This window comes from Danio aesculapii, chromosome 21, assembly GCF_903798145.1.
Source record: "Danio aesculapii chromosome 21, fDanAes4.1, whole genome shotgun sequence".
Classification (NCBI taxonomy): Eukaryota; Metazoa; Chordata; class Actinopteri; order Cypriniformes; family Danionidae; genus Danio; species Danio aesculapii.
In genome coordinates, this window is record NC_079455.1 from 39,680,949 (window position 1) to 39,698,329 (window position 17,381).

The 17,381-nt window shown below is 35.8% G+C and overlaps 2 protein-coding genes across 3 annotated transcripts in view; one reads left to right on the forward strand and one right to left on the reverse strand.

Moving 5' to 3' along the window:
- The window catches only part of taf1c (TATA-box binding protein associated factor, RNA polymerase I subunit C), a 50,119-nt gene extending 35,572 nt beyond the window's left edge, over positions 1–14,547 (forward strand). Inside the window, exon 16 of one of the 2 annotated variants that reach the window (XM_056445693.1) lies at positions 13,876–14,547. The gene's annotated coding sequence lies outside the window, so the exon portion shown is untranslated. Of the gene's footprint in view, positions 1–13,870 lie in introns of both variants that reach the window. The other variant, XM_056445692.1, reaches the window with a different exon arrangement.
- On the reverse strand, positions 8,806–17,095 carry ccng2 (cyclin G2). Its single transcript, XM_056445694.1, has 8 exons — positions 17,011–17,095; positions 16,080–16,221; positions 15,747–15,884; positions 14,954–15,204; positions 14,615–14,693; positions 14,426–14,524; positions 13,889–14,091; positions 8,806–9,809 (listed from the first exon to the last, which is right to left on the reverse strand). The coding sequence occupies exons 2-8, from the start codon at positions 16,182–16,184 to the stop codon at positions 9,692–9,694; spliced, it is 993 nt and encodes a 330-aa protein (XP_056301669.1). The 5' UTR covers positions 16,185–16,221; positions 17,011–17,095; the 3' UTR covers positions 8,806–9,691.
- Positions 17,096–17,381: the final 286 nt, after the last annotated feature.

The following is a 17,381-nucleotide window of genomic DNA, read 5'->3' on the forward strand; positions in this document are numbered from 1 at the left end:
TCTTAAAATGTTTTAAATTTCAAGAACTAAAATGTAGGCTTTTAAAAGTCTTAAATTCACTTTACATTTAAAATAATTGTAAACAGATCTTAATTTTCCTATGTCCATGTAAAGCTACCCAATCGGGGCAATTCGCATCCAATAATTAACAATCCTTAAAAAAAACTCTACAAGACTCTATTTAACAATAAAATTTAGTTAATATCCTTACAATAATATTTGTTTAAAAGTTCTCTGTGTATTTTTAGACCATATATGGTAAGGGCACTAACCTGGACAGAACTTTGTGCGGACTTTTTTTTTTTTTTTTTTTTTTTTAAATAGTTTTTAAAGATTTATTTTTAAGATAGAGTTGAAAATTGTGCATGCACAACTGTACAAAGGTTTACTTGTTTTTACTTTTTTTTTTTTTTTTTAAATATGTGGCTAATTATGATAAAGTAAAAAAAGGTTCTTTAAAAGTCTGAAATTTCTTTCATCACGACCATAAAAAATTCGTAAAAGTCTTAAATTTGCCTTTGTGAAACCTGCAGAAACCCTGTAATGGCTGTAGAAGGAAGTCTGGGGCATTATGGCATCAATGTTCTTTGTTTTGTGTTTGTTGTGTTTACTTAAATCTTAAAATGCCTGTTGTGTTTTCCAAGGTTCTCCTTTAGAGTTTCATCATACTATGTAGAGCATTGTGTAATGGATCCTGTGGTATTTCTTTGGCATGCTGCTCAGCTGTTCCTTCGAGGGAACAGAAATCTTGCTTCTAGCGCATGAAACTGACTAGAGGCTGTTTTTAACCAAGCACTGTTTATTGGTTTCCCATGAGTACAAGTTCTTCTTTTTGTGAAACTGTCACACTCGCGTCACACGCGGAAGAATTGCATCAATCTCAGACTGGTTGTTTGTGCGTGTTTAAATCAGCTGATAGCATCATGACGTTGTAGTGTACTCATGGTGGGTGGGAATCTTTAGGGACTTCACGATCTGATCCGATTCTGGGAGTCGACATTTGATTTCAAAACAATTCTTGATCTACATTTTTTCCTACTTCCTCTGCTATGCAAACACATCCTTCCAATTTGACATTTGAACTAGAATTGGAGTTTCTATGCTTTTGTTTATGATCCGAATCTATGTATAACAGCATTTCCTTCTTTAAAATGGTTTATTTAAAAATATTATATTATTCAGCATGAACATGTAGGATTGGGTTAATTAAAACCACAGCGGTTCGAACTGTAGTTCTGCCGAATGGGCAGTATTAATAGCTATAAATGTGGGAGAGCGTTGATATTATGTGATTGTATTGTATTGCAATATGGAACAGTTAAGTGTTGATGTTAAATCAAAAGTAACTCACAAATACTTGAAAATGAGATGATTTAATGACAATAATTCTGTATGGTTACAACTGAATTAGTTACAAAATAACTGTATAAAATGATCAAATATGAAATGATAAACATATGATATAAATTGTACCCAGCTTAAATGTAAAATTAAAGTTACCAGAGGTAGAAGGAGAGACACAGGGGGGGGGGAGAGAGAGACAAAGAGAACAGGCCCAGAAGTTAGCCTGACTGCAGTAGAGTAAGAGAATATTCAGAGGTGGAGAGGACCAGAGGAGGAAAGCAGACCAGGTAAGACAGGCCAGGAAAAGAAAAGAGACAGAGCAGCGTTTTACCACCTATTTTGTATCTTTCTTGACCATGTGACTAAAGCCCAAATGCTGAGACATTCAAACTGACCAATCAACATGTGACCACATCGTAAAACCCCCAAAGTCCACACACCAGGCCCTGATCTTATCAGTATCTGCCTTTGGAGCCAGTATGGACCTTCTTGAGTCAAAAATACATGTTTTGTCATGTAAACAAATGCATATAATAATTTAGCCTCTTACAAACATAACATTGAAATCATTGGGAAAACCGTTTCAAAAAGAGCATTTTTTAGTTTGTTTATATACTTTTAAACAAATAAATGACTTCAAAGCAAAAATCTTTACATAAAATGACATTTAAAATTATTGCTGGGGTTGCTTTAAGTTTAGAGACACAGACAATTAGCCAGACCCCCTAGTTTTTCACAATTCCTCGATTGCTGAATCCAATGCAAAATCATCAAAAAGTCGCGATCCTGCTAAATTTTGAAAGGCAAAATAATCAGAAAAAATGAAAACAATCTCATAAAACATCAAATTTCAAACCATATAATCAAATAATATTTATTTCAGGTTGCAATTAATTGTTTTACATGACTTTTAGATGTTGCATACACAGCGCACGTGATGTTTGAGTGTCTCTTGAAAAATGACGTCTCACAATCATTACGCTACATGGGATGGGGAGCGGGGGAATGTTCAGCTTGTGCAGTAAGCAGACGCAGATGAAGCACAAATAATTTACATGTAAAGTCAATGCAAAGATGAGATAGACATCTTTGGGCGTTTTGTGCCTTTGACGCACTTCAGACTGCAAAAGAAAGTTGGAGCAAATGGAGATGACAGCTGGAGATGAGATTGGTTCAAGGGAGAAGGCCGCTGGACATGACCGAATTGAAGGACATTATTTGTACTTTACATATATGGCTGGTATTATGACTGGTATAACTCTTTCCCTGCAGTTAACGAGAGAAAAACACTTCCGGTATTACGGTAGACAAAGCCCTAACGCATGTCCTGTGTGTGACATGATGTCAGATGCTCTGGGGAGGGAAATCTGAGAAAAAGTAAGATCGTGGATAAAAATAAGAGTAATACAATCTTCCTTTGGCTTAATCTCTACCGTTTCAGATCTTGTCTTAACAAGAGACCAAAATAAAGCTTTATTGTTATGATTTGTGTCATTGTCATCGTTTTAGATTGCACACCTAACATAGTCGGCTACCTAATATGGTAAATGCATATCATTTTTTAACATTGTCCACAAATTTCTGGGAATTACCTCCACAAAATCAGTCATTTTTATCACACAAAATCACAAAAAAATCATGAAGAACTAGGGGGTCCGACTAGCTTTAACCTCCTAGGGCTTAGTGGCCACATACATGGACAGCACATTTTAGCTCTTATGTTTTATATTATGTTACAGACATACAGTGTCATCCTGCAGCATATGAAATGTCCCAAACGCTATGTGAACTGTCCAAAATGAGCAAAAAAAAGTGGTTTTACTGATAGTCAAAACATACGTGTGTGTGTTTGTGTGTGTTATTAATTCATTAAAAACAGTCAGGAAAAAAATTGCTGTGTTCAAGGCAGAAATAAAGAGTTTTTCATTCTAGTACACATAGGTGACGTTATTGTGTTTTATGTTAATTTGGACCACGAGTCCACATATATGGACATAATTTTTCTCTAAAAGTACATCATTTCAAAAGATGAAACTTGGGTTTTATTCTAATTAGGTTCCAATAAGCCCAAATAGCAAAGAGAATTAAGATTAAGAGATTTAAACATAATTTTACACTGTAAATAAATGACAGAACAATGAATAAATAAAAATAAATAAAAAAACTGAGTCTGTCTAATGCAGAGCTTGAAATGAACTTTTTTTTCTTGGTAGCACAGGTGCTCCCAACTTTAGGAGCACCCACCAAAAATGAATGAGCACCACTGCAACTTGTATATTAACGGATTTATTGTATTTGAAAACGACATCAATTAGGACCAACAATATCCAGAAACGACTATAACTAATGCTGTGATGACTTTTTGATATTTGTGCAATAATTCCAAACTGAATGAATATTAATTATGGTGGCTTGAAAAGCCAGCATACTGTTATCTATCTTAAACTTCTTCTTCTTCTTCTTCTTCTTCTTCTGAGACTAATTTCTAAGTGTATCTCCTCCTAGGCCTTTCAAGCTACATACTTCAAACTTTCGTCAAACCTTCAAACTGGTCTGACTCGGGTTGCTATATCTTTTCTAACTGATCCGACCTTGGGTTTTCCGAAAAACGACCCAGAAAAATCCCAAAAGTCCCATTGACTTAACATTGGGTCAAACTTTGTGAGCTCATAACTCTGCATCAGACTGTCCTACAGACTTCTAACTGGACTCATTTAACTCAGTCTAGCCAGCAGCCAATAACTGATGACTTTTTAACTTACTAGCCACTCCCTAGCAACCACTTACAGCACCCTAGCAACTGTCCCATAGACTTCCATTGTAAAAGACTCCCATTTACTTAACATTGGATCAACCTTTGTGAGCTCATAACTCTGCATCAGACTGTCCTACAGACTAGAGTCTGGCCTCATTCAACTCAGTCTAGCCAGCAGCCAATCACTGATTACCTTTAAACTTACTAGCCACTCCCTAGCAACCAATTTCAGTACCCTAGCAACTGTCCCAGAGACTGTGACTAGCTATTCTAACACACGCTAACAGTTTTAACATCCTACTGACATGCTAATCTTGCTAGAAAGGTGCTAGCAACACGATAGTGACATGCTAGTCATGCTAGTAACATGCTAATTCATGCTAGAATCATGCTAACAACATGCTAATTCATGCTAGAAACAAGCTGATTCATGCTAGAATCATGCTAGTAACATGCTAGTTAATGGTAGAATCATGCTAGTTACATGCTAATTCATGCTAGAAACATGCTAATTCATGCTAGAATCATGCTAACAACATGCTAATTCATGCTAGAAACATGCTAGTAACATGCTAATTCATGATAGAAACATGCTAGTAACATGCTAGAATCATGCTAGTAACATGCTAATTCATGCTAGAAACATGCTAGTAACATGCTAATTCATGCTAGAATCATGCTAGTAACATGCTAATTCATGCTAGAATCATGCTAGTAACATGCTAATCCATGCTAGAATCATGCTAGTAACATGCTAATTCATGCTAGTAACATGCTAATTCATGCTAGAATCATGCTAATAACTTGCTAATTCATGCTAGAATCATGCTAGTAACACGCTAATTTATGCTAGTAACATGCTAATTCATGCTAGAATCATGCTAATAACTTGCTAATTCATGCTAGAATCATGCTAATAACTTGCTAATTTATGCTAGAATCATGCTAATAACATGCTAATTCATGCTAGAATCATGCTAGTAACGTGCTAATTCATGCTAGAATCATGTTAGTAACATGCTAATTCATGCTAGAATCATGCTAATAACATGCTAATTCATGCTAGAATCATGCTAGTAACACGCTAATTAATGCTAGAATCATGCTAATAACATGCTAATTCATGCTAGAATCATGCTAGTAACATGCTAATTCATGCTAGAGTCATGGTAGTAACATGCTTATTCATGCTAGAAACATGCTAGTAACATGCTAATTCATGCTAGAATCATGCTAGTAACATGCTAATTCATGCTAGAATCATGCTAATAACATGCTAATTCATGCTAGAAACATGCTAATTCATGCTAGAATCATGCTAATAACATGCTAATTCATGCTAGAGACATGCTAGTAACATGCTAATTAATGCTAGAAACATGCTAGTAACATGCTAATTCATGCTAGAATCATGCTAGTAACATGCTAATTCATGCTAGAAACATGCTAGTAACATGCTAATTCATGCTAGAATCATGCTAGTAACATGCTAATTCATGTTAGAATCATGCTAATAACATGCTAATTCATGCTAGAAACATGCTAGTAACATGCTAATTCATGCTAGAATCATGCTAGTTACATGCTTCTCCATGCTAGAATCATGCTAGTAACATGCTAATTCATGCTAGAATCATGCTAATAACATGCTAATTCATGCTAGTAACATGCTAATTCATGCTAGAATCATGCTAGTAACATGCTAATTCATGCTAGAATCATGCTAGTAACATGCTAATTCATGCTAGAAACATGCTAGTAACATGCTAATTCATGCTAGTAACATGCTAATTCATGCTAGAATCATGCTAGTAACATGCTAATTCATGCTAGAAACATGCTAGTAACATGCTAACTCATGCTAGAAACATGCTAGTAACATGCTAATTCATGCTAGAATCATGCTAATTCATGCTAGAAACATGCTAGTAACATGCTAATTCATGCTAGAATCATGCTAGTTACATGCTAATTTATGTTAGAATCATGCTAGTTACTTGCTAATTCATGCTAGTAACATGCTAATTCAGACTCGGCTTTTCAAGCCACCATAAAGTTTGTCCTCAAACTTTAATATCTAGTTATTCAATATTAATGATGACAAAGATGACAATAATACTAACAATGAACTACATTTCTCGTGACCATTCTGCCTTGAATGTGCTTAAATGTGAGTTATCTGCTATAAGTCCTACTGTTACTTTATGACAGAAAATCTATGGTTTGCATCAAACCAAAATGAAGCATTGCAGTAAGAAATATTTATTTTGCGCTATTATTTTATATACATGTCAATTTAATAAACAGAAAGAAAGGACAAAAGGAAGAAAAGTCTCACTTCTGCACTTCTTTAAAAGTTTTGGTTTGGGTTTGTGTCATTTTAAATGCTCAGTCTGGGTATGCGCTGATTTTCATTTCTTTGTGTTTGTGGAAAGAAGCCAGTCGGCCAACCCACTATATACCATATAGCACCAGTGGCGCTATACCGTTCCTTGTCATGAGCCGCAGTTTCAGTTTAAACTTAGTAAAGGCGAGCTTCTTTGGCAAAGATGTGTACAGTGTTAGATTTTACATTTAAGCAGACATTTGCGCTGAACGGACGGTGAATGCAACACATCGAGATTCAAGCCATTAAACAGATCCACTCCGAGCCTTTCAGAGCTCTCCGAAATCACTCGGTTGATCTCGGCTGGCGGATCAACATTCACCACATCATGATCGCTCTTATCGGCACCATTATTTGTAACTTTAAGTGGGTTTGCAAACCTGTGTTCTTTTCATGTACTGCTTATTCCTCAGACTTCAGCTGTTAGCAGTTCCCACAGTCACAAAAGCCCTCTGTCATTCAACGAGGTGCATCTGAAAAGCGTGAGCGCGTTGCGTCGCATGCGTGTCCCTCCATTGGAAATAACGAACTTGCATAAGCATGCCTGAGTTAGCCTCTCAGTCATAGTTAGTCCAGTGTGCATAGTTAATAGTCTCAGTGTACAAACTAGCGCACAGTTAGCATAACTGTTTAGTTGCTGCAGTTTTGTTCCATGCAGAAACACGATGTTGAGAAGCGTTTACGATTAATTAACTGTGAAGAATTAAAGTGCGGTTAATAGTAAAACCGGTTAATCATTGCATCTCTAGTTCATAATTCTTCATTCTAGGGTTGTCAAAAGTATTAAGTTTGCTACCAATCGATAGGGGTGTGAACCTACACTGGTCTCACAGTTCGGCTACGATTATCATGCCATCAATTCAGTTTAATTCGATATCACTGTGCATTGACGATGCTTTCTATAAATAATTTTATATTTCACTTAGCAACACAAGAATTCTTGTATTAACATGTATGATTTATAAATATATTCATATATTAATTGCTATACAATATTGTCCTTTAATACAAGTCAGATATATGAACTGTAGCTTTATTTTACCTGCTCAAAGAAAACACTCTTTTAAGCTGCATTTACACTGCAGATCTTGATGATCAATTCTGATTTTGTGACTGTATTAGTTTTTTTGCTGACCTGCTTACATTATCTTTTAAAAGTGACTCGTATCTGATTGTCTGCATTTACACAGCACACAGCAAAGGCCCAATGACCAGCAAAAAAAGAGCGGGCGCTGACTGGCAGCTGAGGATTCTCCATTCCTGTTTTTAATATGTTCACAGGGTTTAATTGTTATTTTTTTTATTCTTTTTGATTATCTGTTTATTAACGTGCTGAAATGATATCTGGAAATGGATGTTGTTAAAATTCCGTTGCCAAACGGCATGCTTTTGACAATCCTACTTCATTCGTTTGCAACACTGTACAGTAGTTTGCTTTTATTCGAGCTTCAACTTAACTTGCTGTAATAGTGACGTATGATTCTGTTGTAATCAGTGTCCATGTCACATTTAATCCCACCCTGCCCAAGTTCTTTAAAATTATTGTCTTTTATTCTTTTCAAAAGTATCCTAAAGTCAATCACTTTGTCCAGATGAATCAAATCCAGCAGCATGTGCACATATCAACGATTATTATTTTTCTGTTTCTGGTTTGTAATTGGCGGCATGGTGGCTCTGTGGTTAGCACTGTTGCCTCACAGGTTGCTGGTTTGAGTCCCGGCTGGTTCAGTTGGCATTTTTCTGTGTGCAGTTTGCATGTTCTCCTCGTGTTGGGTTCCTCCAGGTGCTCTGGTTTCCTCCACAGTCCAAAGACATGCGCTATAGGGGAATTGAATAAACTAAATTGGCCATAGTGTATGAGTGTGTGTGTGTAAATGCGAGTGTATAGTTGTTTCCCAGTTCTGGGTTGTGGATGAAAATGCATCTGCTGCATAAAACATATGCCGGAATAGTTGGCGATTCATTCCGCTGTGGCAACCCCTCATAAAGAAGGGACTAAGCTAAAGGAAAATGAATGAATGATTCACGTTTGAGTGTCACAATATAATTTGATTAAAGAATCGATTCAGAATCATTTGAGAGAGAATCGTGATGCGTTGATGAATAGATTTTCATTCTCACACCCCTAAACCTTGGTATGATAAAGCTCCTGTATTGTCTTCTGTGATGTAAAATCCAGTGGCATTAAGGTGATTTACTGCATCTACTGTGTGTGCTTTCCATTTTCAGCATACAGTACAGAGTTCAGAGAGACACTTAAAGGGATAGTTCATCCATCGGTAGTTTCATATTCAGACCAAGCAAAACGAGAGACGTTGAGTGAATTTCAAAATAGCTTTTTTTTAATTGTAAATGTTTTTTATATTACCATGACAAAAATAACAATAAATAAGTTAATATCTACAAGATGCTATACAGAACGTATATGCGTTTTTTTTACATTATACAAATGTACATTTTTTTATATCAACATTTTTTACATTTTGTAAGGTTTTTAGGCTTTTTTGTGTGGTTTCCACATTTTCAACATACAGTAATTGTCTTCATCGGCTAAAGTGAAACATACTAAATTGGCAAGTAGGTTAACAACATCACACTCAAACATACACACGAGAAATAAACAAGCCGCCTTTTTTTGAACACCATGCACACCACAGTAAATCTCTGACTATGAGCTCAGAGAGGCGGCAGTTCAGCTTTCCCACTGTCACACGCTTACAATCATTTTACAAAACTGTGCAAAGCACCAAAGTACAAGTCCTAAGTTGTTCTATAACAGTCTAGTGTACCTTGGATATGTCGTATTGAGCCGCCTGGAATGTTGACAAATCCAAACATGCACCATCTATTATATACTCTACGGCTACATTTCTTTTTTTTGTGTTGATTTTGATCAACTTTTTAGCTGCCTGTGTTGTGCAGTGCTGAATTATTTCACTTTAGCTTAACACGAGTAATCAAAAAGAGATGTTTACAGTATAAGGACCGGCTTACTGGGAAGCCAAAGAAGAGTTTTAAAGATACAATTGTGATATTTTGGACTAGTTGGTTTCAGGCACAATGGCACCTCGCTGTACAGCGTTAGGTTTCCAGCTAGGGGAGGTCTGTGACATCATCGCGAAAGATGACAAGGAGGCCATTCAGATCATTGGCAGCCACTTCTCCACTGGTGTTTGTGCTCCTCTCTGTTTTGGTTTGGAGCGTTGTTACAGTCTGCGGGCACGGGATAGGAAGTTGGAGGGGAAGTAGGGACCCTCGGCGTCACTGCCCAATGAGCTGCTCAGACTCTCTTCACCAGAGCTCAAGTCTTCACTTGAATCCTCACTGTGGAAACAGGAAAAGCCCAGTCAACTTCAACACTCGTATAGCACGTTTAACCAAGTCAAATTGCTCAGAGCTTCACATAACATGTTGAGGTGTACACTGTAAAACCCAAGTCAACTTTATCAAATGAAATGAGTGTAGTTAACTCAATTTACTGAAAGTTAATTCTACTCATTTGAAAAGAGTTTTGAACTCAGTGTTGAAGGTAAGGAGTTAATTAAATACCTCATTACTTCAACTTGAAGTTCACAGTACTCTTATAATTTGTTTTTTTTAACTCAAATTGTTTGTAGCAACTGACTTCCTCAAATGGTTTGAGTTGCCTTAGCTTATTGGGTTTTACAGTACTCAGTTGGTTTGAGTTCTCTTCATTTATTGGGTTTTACAGTACTCAGTTGCTTTGAGTTCTCTTCATTTATTGGGTTTTACAGTACTCAGTTGGTTTGAGTTCTCTTTATTTATTGGGTTTTACAGTACTCAGTTGGTTTGAGTTCTCTTCATTTATTGGGTTTTACAGTACTCAGTTGGTTTGAGTTCTCTTTATTTATTGGGTTTTACAATACTCTGTTGGTTTGAGTTCTCTTTATTTATTGGGTTTTACAGTACTCAGTTGGTTTAAGTTCTCTTTATTTATTGGGTTTTACAGTACTTAGTTGGTTTGAGTTCTCTTCATTTATTGGGTTTTACAATACTCAGTTGGTTTGAGTTCTCTTTATTTATTGGGTTTTACAGTACTCAGTTGCTTTGAGTTCTCTTCATTTATTGGGTTTTACAGTACTCAGTTGCTTTGAGTTCTCTTCATTTATTGGGTTTTACAGTACTCAGTTGGTTTGCGTTCTCTTCATTTATTGGGTTTTACAGTACTTAGTGGGTTTGCGTTCTCTTCATTTATTGGGTTTACAATACTCAGTTGGTTTAAGTTCTCTTCATTTTTGGGTTTTACAGTACTCAGTTGGTTTAAGTTCTCTTTATTTATTGGGTTTTACAGTACTCAGTTGGTTTAAGTTCTCTTTATTTATTGGGTTTTACAGTACTCAGTTGGTTTAAGTTCTCTTTATTTATTGGGTTTTACAGTACTCAGTTGGTTTAAGTTCTCTTTATTTATTGGGTTTTACAGTACTTAGTTGGTTTGAGTTCTCTTCATTTATTGGGTTTTACAGTACTCAGTTGGTTTAAGTTCTCTTCATTTATCGGGTTTTACTGTGCTCAGATTGCTTCATTTACTCAAATGGATTAAGTTCACAGTACTCATTAGGATTAGTTTTTGAACTTAAATGGTTTGTTGCAATTGGTTTCCTCAAATGGTTTGAGTTATTTTAACTTATTGGGTTTTATTCAAATGACATTGTAGTCAGTGTTAGGGTCAAGTAATGCAAGTTACGTAATAATATTACTTTTCTAAGTAACAAGTAATGCATTCAAAATAATAAGTTATGATATTGGAGTTACTTTTCTAAAAATGTAATGTGAGTTACGTTTTAGTTGAATTAATTAGCTTGTAAGGAATAAACTGATGAATTAAAATTGAGATGAGAGAGTGCATTCATTATTTTGAACACATGGAAGAAAAGAATTATGCTTGAAAACGGTTTGAACTTCACTAATTAGACAAAGTACAAAAGAAGCAAACACATTGCTTGAAACTTTCATTAATCTGTATATACGGCTCAGGAAGTTCTCAGAAGATAATATTATCCTACATTATTATTATTCTTTTTTAAGGTAAATAAAGGTGTAGGTTATACAGTGTGTTGTTAATTGCAGAGCTCCTCTATTTAAAAAAAACAAAAGAAAAAATCCCTGCAAGTTCTGAAGGAGATCAAGGAAACTCAAAGATAATGTAACGCATTACTTAGTAAATAAGTAACACAACTAGTTACTTTTTAGGAGAGTAACTCTATACTGTAATGCTTTACTTTCAAAAGTTACTTTCCCCAACACTGTTTGTAGTCATGATCATTTATCACGAAATCAGGATTTCTGCATAAAGCGGTTTCAGAGTTATTTGTTTTAGGAATGCCTACTGTTAGCATTGTTTGCTTGGAGGCAAGATTAATGTTTCTTTAATTATATTTAAAGCATTTAATTGACTTAATTTAATTGATTTTCTAGTTTATTATTAATTTTAGTTCAAGCTTTTGTAAACTTATGTTTTTTTCATTTAAGTGTAATATTTTAATATATAAATGTGACACTTTTTGTGTTATTTTAGTATTATATATTCTATTTATACTAGATTATTTTATTAGTAATTTTAATAACTAAAATGCCAAATGACTTTGCTACTACCTGAAATATGCGTTTCATCTAATATTTCTGTTTGAAAAAATGCTTTACTTTTAAAATTATATTTAAATTTGTATTTATAATATTTAAATCTAAAGATGTTATATTTTGATATATACTTTAATTGTATTTTTCTGAAGCTCAACAGGATGTTAAAGTAATAATCTATTATTTATTTCTGATATAATAATTATATTTGACATATTTTATAATAAATCTATATTATATTTCCATTACATTCAAAGTCAAATAGCTTGGGGAAAAAATGGCAGTACTTAAACTTTTCTGATCCACTTTTGTCTTCAAAGTTGTCTGAAGACTGGTGTTCAGTAGTTTTAGGACAACTTTTATAAATGATGTTGATCCACTTCAAATATTGACTATTGTATATATTGAAATATCTAAATTCTCAAAAACAAAAAGTCTTGTACTTTGTCTAGTCGGCCTCACCTCTCACACCCTTTTCTTACTCACAGGTGATGCACAGCCTGTGACGTGTTGGTAAACACACACACATTATGCTTTACTTACATTCCTCAGCTGCGCCTACTTTGGCGTGTGCGCATATCTAACTTATTAGCCTTCTTAAAGCAGTGTGTCCTGTCTGGATTTTCAGCCTGTAATCAGCTGTGTCGCTGAGCCTCAGGAATGACTTACTGCTCCTTGTGAGTAAATATGGTTGGGTTGGTTGCTGGTGTCATGACTAACTACTCGCGGTCATCAAGTAACACAGTTGAACACCTGATAGTGGGATATAGGGTGGGGCATACAGGACGAACTTCAGCCTGTGCTGACGAGGCTGTGACGTAAATGGTGTGTGTCAGTAAAACGCAAAGGGTTAAATTATGTCATGTGATGGAACTGAAACCAGATGTTTTAAAGGAAAGATTGACATATTTTATAGCAATTATTCCCAAGTTTGTTAGTTTGCTCTTATTGCCTGATGTCTAGACTATTAAGTTTTGACACTTTCATTTTTTAATGTCTGATTTTCTTTGAGTTTACAAAACTATTATTGATTCCAATGTTATTTCTATGCCTTCATTGTATTATATTGTAAAAATACTTGTATATTAACTTTCAGTTTTAATTTAAACTTACATTTTTAGCCATGCTATGTGTTTTTATTAAAGGGATGGTTCAAAATTGAACTACTATCTCTGAAAATTAATGCTAATTTTCTGGCACCTATTGACTTCCGTAAAAAGAAAAAAAATACTACGGTAGTCGGTGGATCTCAGCTACAAGCATCTTTCTAAATATATTTTGTGTTCGACAGAAGAAAGGAAGTTAAATAGGTTTTGAACAAGTGAAGACAGATTAAACGATGATAATAATAATGGTAATTTTCATTTTTAGCTGAACTAACCCTTTAAGAAGACTTTAATATTTCTATTTAGCTCTAGTGAATGTAGTCACTACACATTTTTTAATTTCAGTAGTTTGTCAGCAATGTAGTGGCTTTGTTTTTCATCTGAAGTATATTTTCATTTTCCTAAAATTGTTGTTTTCTTAGTTTTAGTGACACTAGCAAAGCTGCAAGTTTGCCTGCCACAGAAAATCATTTTGACTTGGACACTTGCCTCATGAACATCCAGTGCAAACATGCACGCTTTTAGCTTTCACAAACTGAATAACATGTCTAAATGATTTTCTGTGGTCATCAAGCTTGACTAAAGCCATCTGTATGCGGTTAACCCAGATTATTCCTACCCTTTCCGCTTCTATAGACTGTTCAGTATGAGTGCTCAACACTAACGCCTGCATCTTTCCACCACAGGTGATCTGTTTACCTCTCGCTCTCGTCCCACACGCCCTCAGGAATGGTGGGAAGCTCAGGTATGCTGCAGTAGCTGCTGTGCAGATTCTGTGCTGTTCTTCGAGAGACGATCCACACCAGTTTCTTGTGGTCCGGTTTGGCACATTCTGGAGAGGAGTACTCTCTAATACACTGCCCTACCAGGCCTCGCCAGCGTCCCAGGTCAGCGTTTGAGATCTGCAAACAGACACCGCTGCATTAGACACCAACTTACATAAGTACAGGGCACAGCGCCAGCATCATTTTGGATGGGACTGACGAGTGTAAACCAATAGTCTGCTGGCGTCTGGACACTTCAAGTGCTTTAGATTCTTCTTACGCCATTGATGTAAGTGCTGTTCAAACCAAAGATATATATAATTTTTATTTTTTTTGATCACTTGATTCTTTTGAAAGTGGTTTGATTAAAATAGTTCTGTTCTACTTGGAGCCAAAACTTATTTTTCAGTTTTTGGGAAGGTGCAATTGTGAGAGAGGGAGTTAAAAGAATGCCCTACTTATAAGTTTTTACCTTCAAGTGTGTCTGTATGCGGTGTGCGATTTCTAGCAGGTCAACAGACTGTAAGGCCTCGATCTCAAGCATCAACAGCGACAAAGCGAGCACCGATGGCTAAAAATAAATAAGAAAATCAATCACAATTCAAACTTGCCATATAACTTGACGTATCCAGTCTATTTGTTTTAAAGAAGCTCTACTTACTTTTGCTTTGGAGAAAACAATTCTGCATAGGCAGGCTTTCAGCTGGGCTTCCAGTTTGTCAAGATTCAGGATGTCTTTTCTGCAGGGGTGAAAAGATTTCAGATTGTATTTAGTTTGAGAGAGATTGTCAGCTGAACTGTGTCATTTTAACAAGCTGTCGTGTCTAGTCAGAAGATAATCTCCTAGTTCATGACGCCGGCCTTAACTGTGACCCATATACTGTGAAACGCTCAAAGTGCACTTGGCAGATTCTGTTTATCAAGCTTCACAAGTTTCCTATGCTGAACTGTTCGTTTATCTGGTATATACAGTATGTTTTATATTTCCAGTCGTTCTTACCTGTTGGACGTGTGTGAAAGTGCAATGGCATGGTACAAATGCAGGAAGGTTAAGGCTGTGACGGCTTTGAACTGGAAGTTGAGTTTTTCTGAAATGATCTTCTCCATTCGGCTGAGGTCTGAGACGGTGAACTTGCACTGGCTGATGCGGATGAGCTCATGGCTGGACGAAACATTGCACTCGCCTTCAGTCACTCGCACGGCGATGTGGAGGCAGCCAATGCTGATGCAGGCCAGATATTTGGGCTGAACCTGTATTTAAATCACAAAATGATTAGTTTATACAGCAGAAAATGTCATTTTATTCATTGTGCTACGTTTACACCACACAGTTTTCAACTAAAAACTGAAAATTGCATGCATTTTGGCTGTTTATGCACTTTCATAAGTTACAAAAATTGTGACATCATGCATGTGCAATTAATTGACGATCAAAACAACACTGGTGGACTACAGGACTGTATGTGCTCAGGTGCGTAGTGTTTCTTTACAAGGTAACATTGCTACCTACTTGCCTAGCATGCACAATATTGCAATTGAGCTTTTTTTTGTTTATGTATGCGAGTCTTAAAGGAATAGTTCACCCAAAAATGAAGCCTGTCATCATTTACTCAAGCTTCACTTGTTTAAAACCTATTTGAATTTTTCATTTGTTATACACAAATAAAGATATTTTGAAGAAAGCTGGAATACACTTGAGAGAGAGAAAATAGTGAGTACGTTTTTATTTTTGGGTTAACTATCCTTTAATGCAATTCAAACTCAGATGGTTTAATTTATCATTAACTGATTACCTTCATCATAGCTAGAAACCTGTCCAGCAGGTTGACGGCTAGTACAAAGGTCTGAGTGCTGTAACCGAAGAAACTGGTCAAGCTCCAGAGATCCTCAACTCGAGCATCTCGACATTTTGCTGAAACTCCGTTACTGTTCTGTGTTAATGAAGAGAAATAACATTTTTTTCAGTTGAATGTTTTGTCAATTGTACATTTGAGAGCTAATATTAAGTTTTTTTTACATTGTTTGAAAGCAGTTTTACAAATTGACATGAATTTATGTACATTGTTATGTTTTAATAAAGTTTATACGTGTATTTTTCTCTACAGAAGTTAGTGAGACTTGTTTACCTCTTGGGTGGATTCGATCAAACGGAGACCCGTTTCTTTCGGTAGATATTGAACCTCCAGATCCAAATTGCTCTTTAGCTCCTTCATCAGTTTGAAGGCCTCCATTTTTACTGTTTGTTTGTGTTTCAACTCTTCAAAACACCTTAAAAAGGCATAAAAAAACAAAGTGAGTAAATTCAGCTCACCCTGGGCAGTGGGTCAAGGTTTTGCCCTGCCCCCTCCGCTCAGCTGAGCCTCGGTGTCGGGTTTCTCTGGTTAACGCCTTCTTACAGCGGATCCAAACAAATAAATCCGTCAAATTCCGACTGAGATGAACAAATATATGTACACTTTTTAACTTAAAACGCTTTTACTGAAAAAACAAGGTCAAAACGGGATCGAAAGTGAATGTCATCCAGCGGAGCTCAGTTGATCCTTCAGCTGGAAAATACCTCAACCAGAGGGGGAGGGGTTTAAATCTTTACACTGCTGTAGTTTGTGTTTTTAACCTCATATAACATACGATTAATCTGTTCATTACATTGTAATATATCAGTAAAATGTTACAGGTTATGATTTATCTTTATATATTGAAATGTATACAGAGATTGACTTCAAATTAGACCAATACTGGCTTAGGAAGTAAACATCAAATACATGGAAAACATAAGACGGAATTCGGTCAGTACAGTAAAATGAATCTATAATCGTCCTTTAATTAATAACACACACGATTGTGGTCGATAACAGCATTGATCGTGCATGTAAATAACGTTACAGTATACTCAATCGAAATCTAACGTTAATCCACAGCCATAAAAAAATCAAACCCATTTTCAGAATTAAGGAAAAACAAGCTGAACATATTAACAGACAATTCATCTAAATGCACATTACAAATGTAAACAAACATGTTAGCAGAGATTATTAATGAAAAATAAAAGTACATTACCAGAAATGTTAAAAGGACATATTGTGTTTGTGTATCCGAGTCTTTCGTCTGTGTTTTCTCTGCTCCTTCCTTTTGTTGATGTTGAATGTAGCTCCGCCCCCTGGGCCTGTCACGTAGGAAACGTAAGTCTTCGCGTTTATCAACATTTATACATTTTAGAACGTATATTAGTATCGTTTCTGTATTTAAATGCGTGTATTCGGTGTTATTTCATCATCTTGGGTTAATTGTTTCAGGTATTTCGTGTCTTGCAGCGTTCAGACATTGTTTTAAAGCGCTGTGGGTCTTAAGATATTGACAGCCCAACTGACCAATAGAATCGCTTGAAGATGTAGCGTTCAAATAGTCCGCCCAAAATTCTGGTTGCTGAT

Bases quoted from the DNA above. Each gene is read 5' to 3' on its own strand.
- ccng2 (XM_056445694.1), bottom strand. From the start codon at position 16,184: ATGGAGGCCTTCAAACTGATGAAGGAGCTAAAGAGCAATTTGGATCTG. The intron at 14,694-14,953 runs GTAAGAACGACT...TCACCCCTGCAG, and splicing joins CTTTCACACACGTCCAACAG to AAAAGACATCCTGAATCTTG. The intron at 14,092-14,425 runs GTAAAAACTTAT...GTCTGTTTGCAG, and splicing joins GCATACAGACACACTTGAAG to ATCTCAAACGCTGACCTGGG.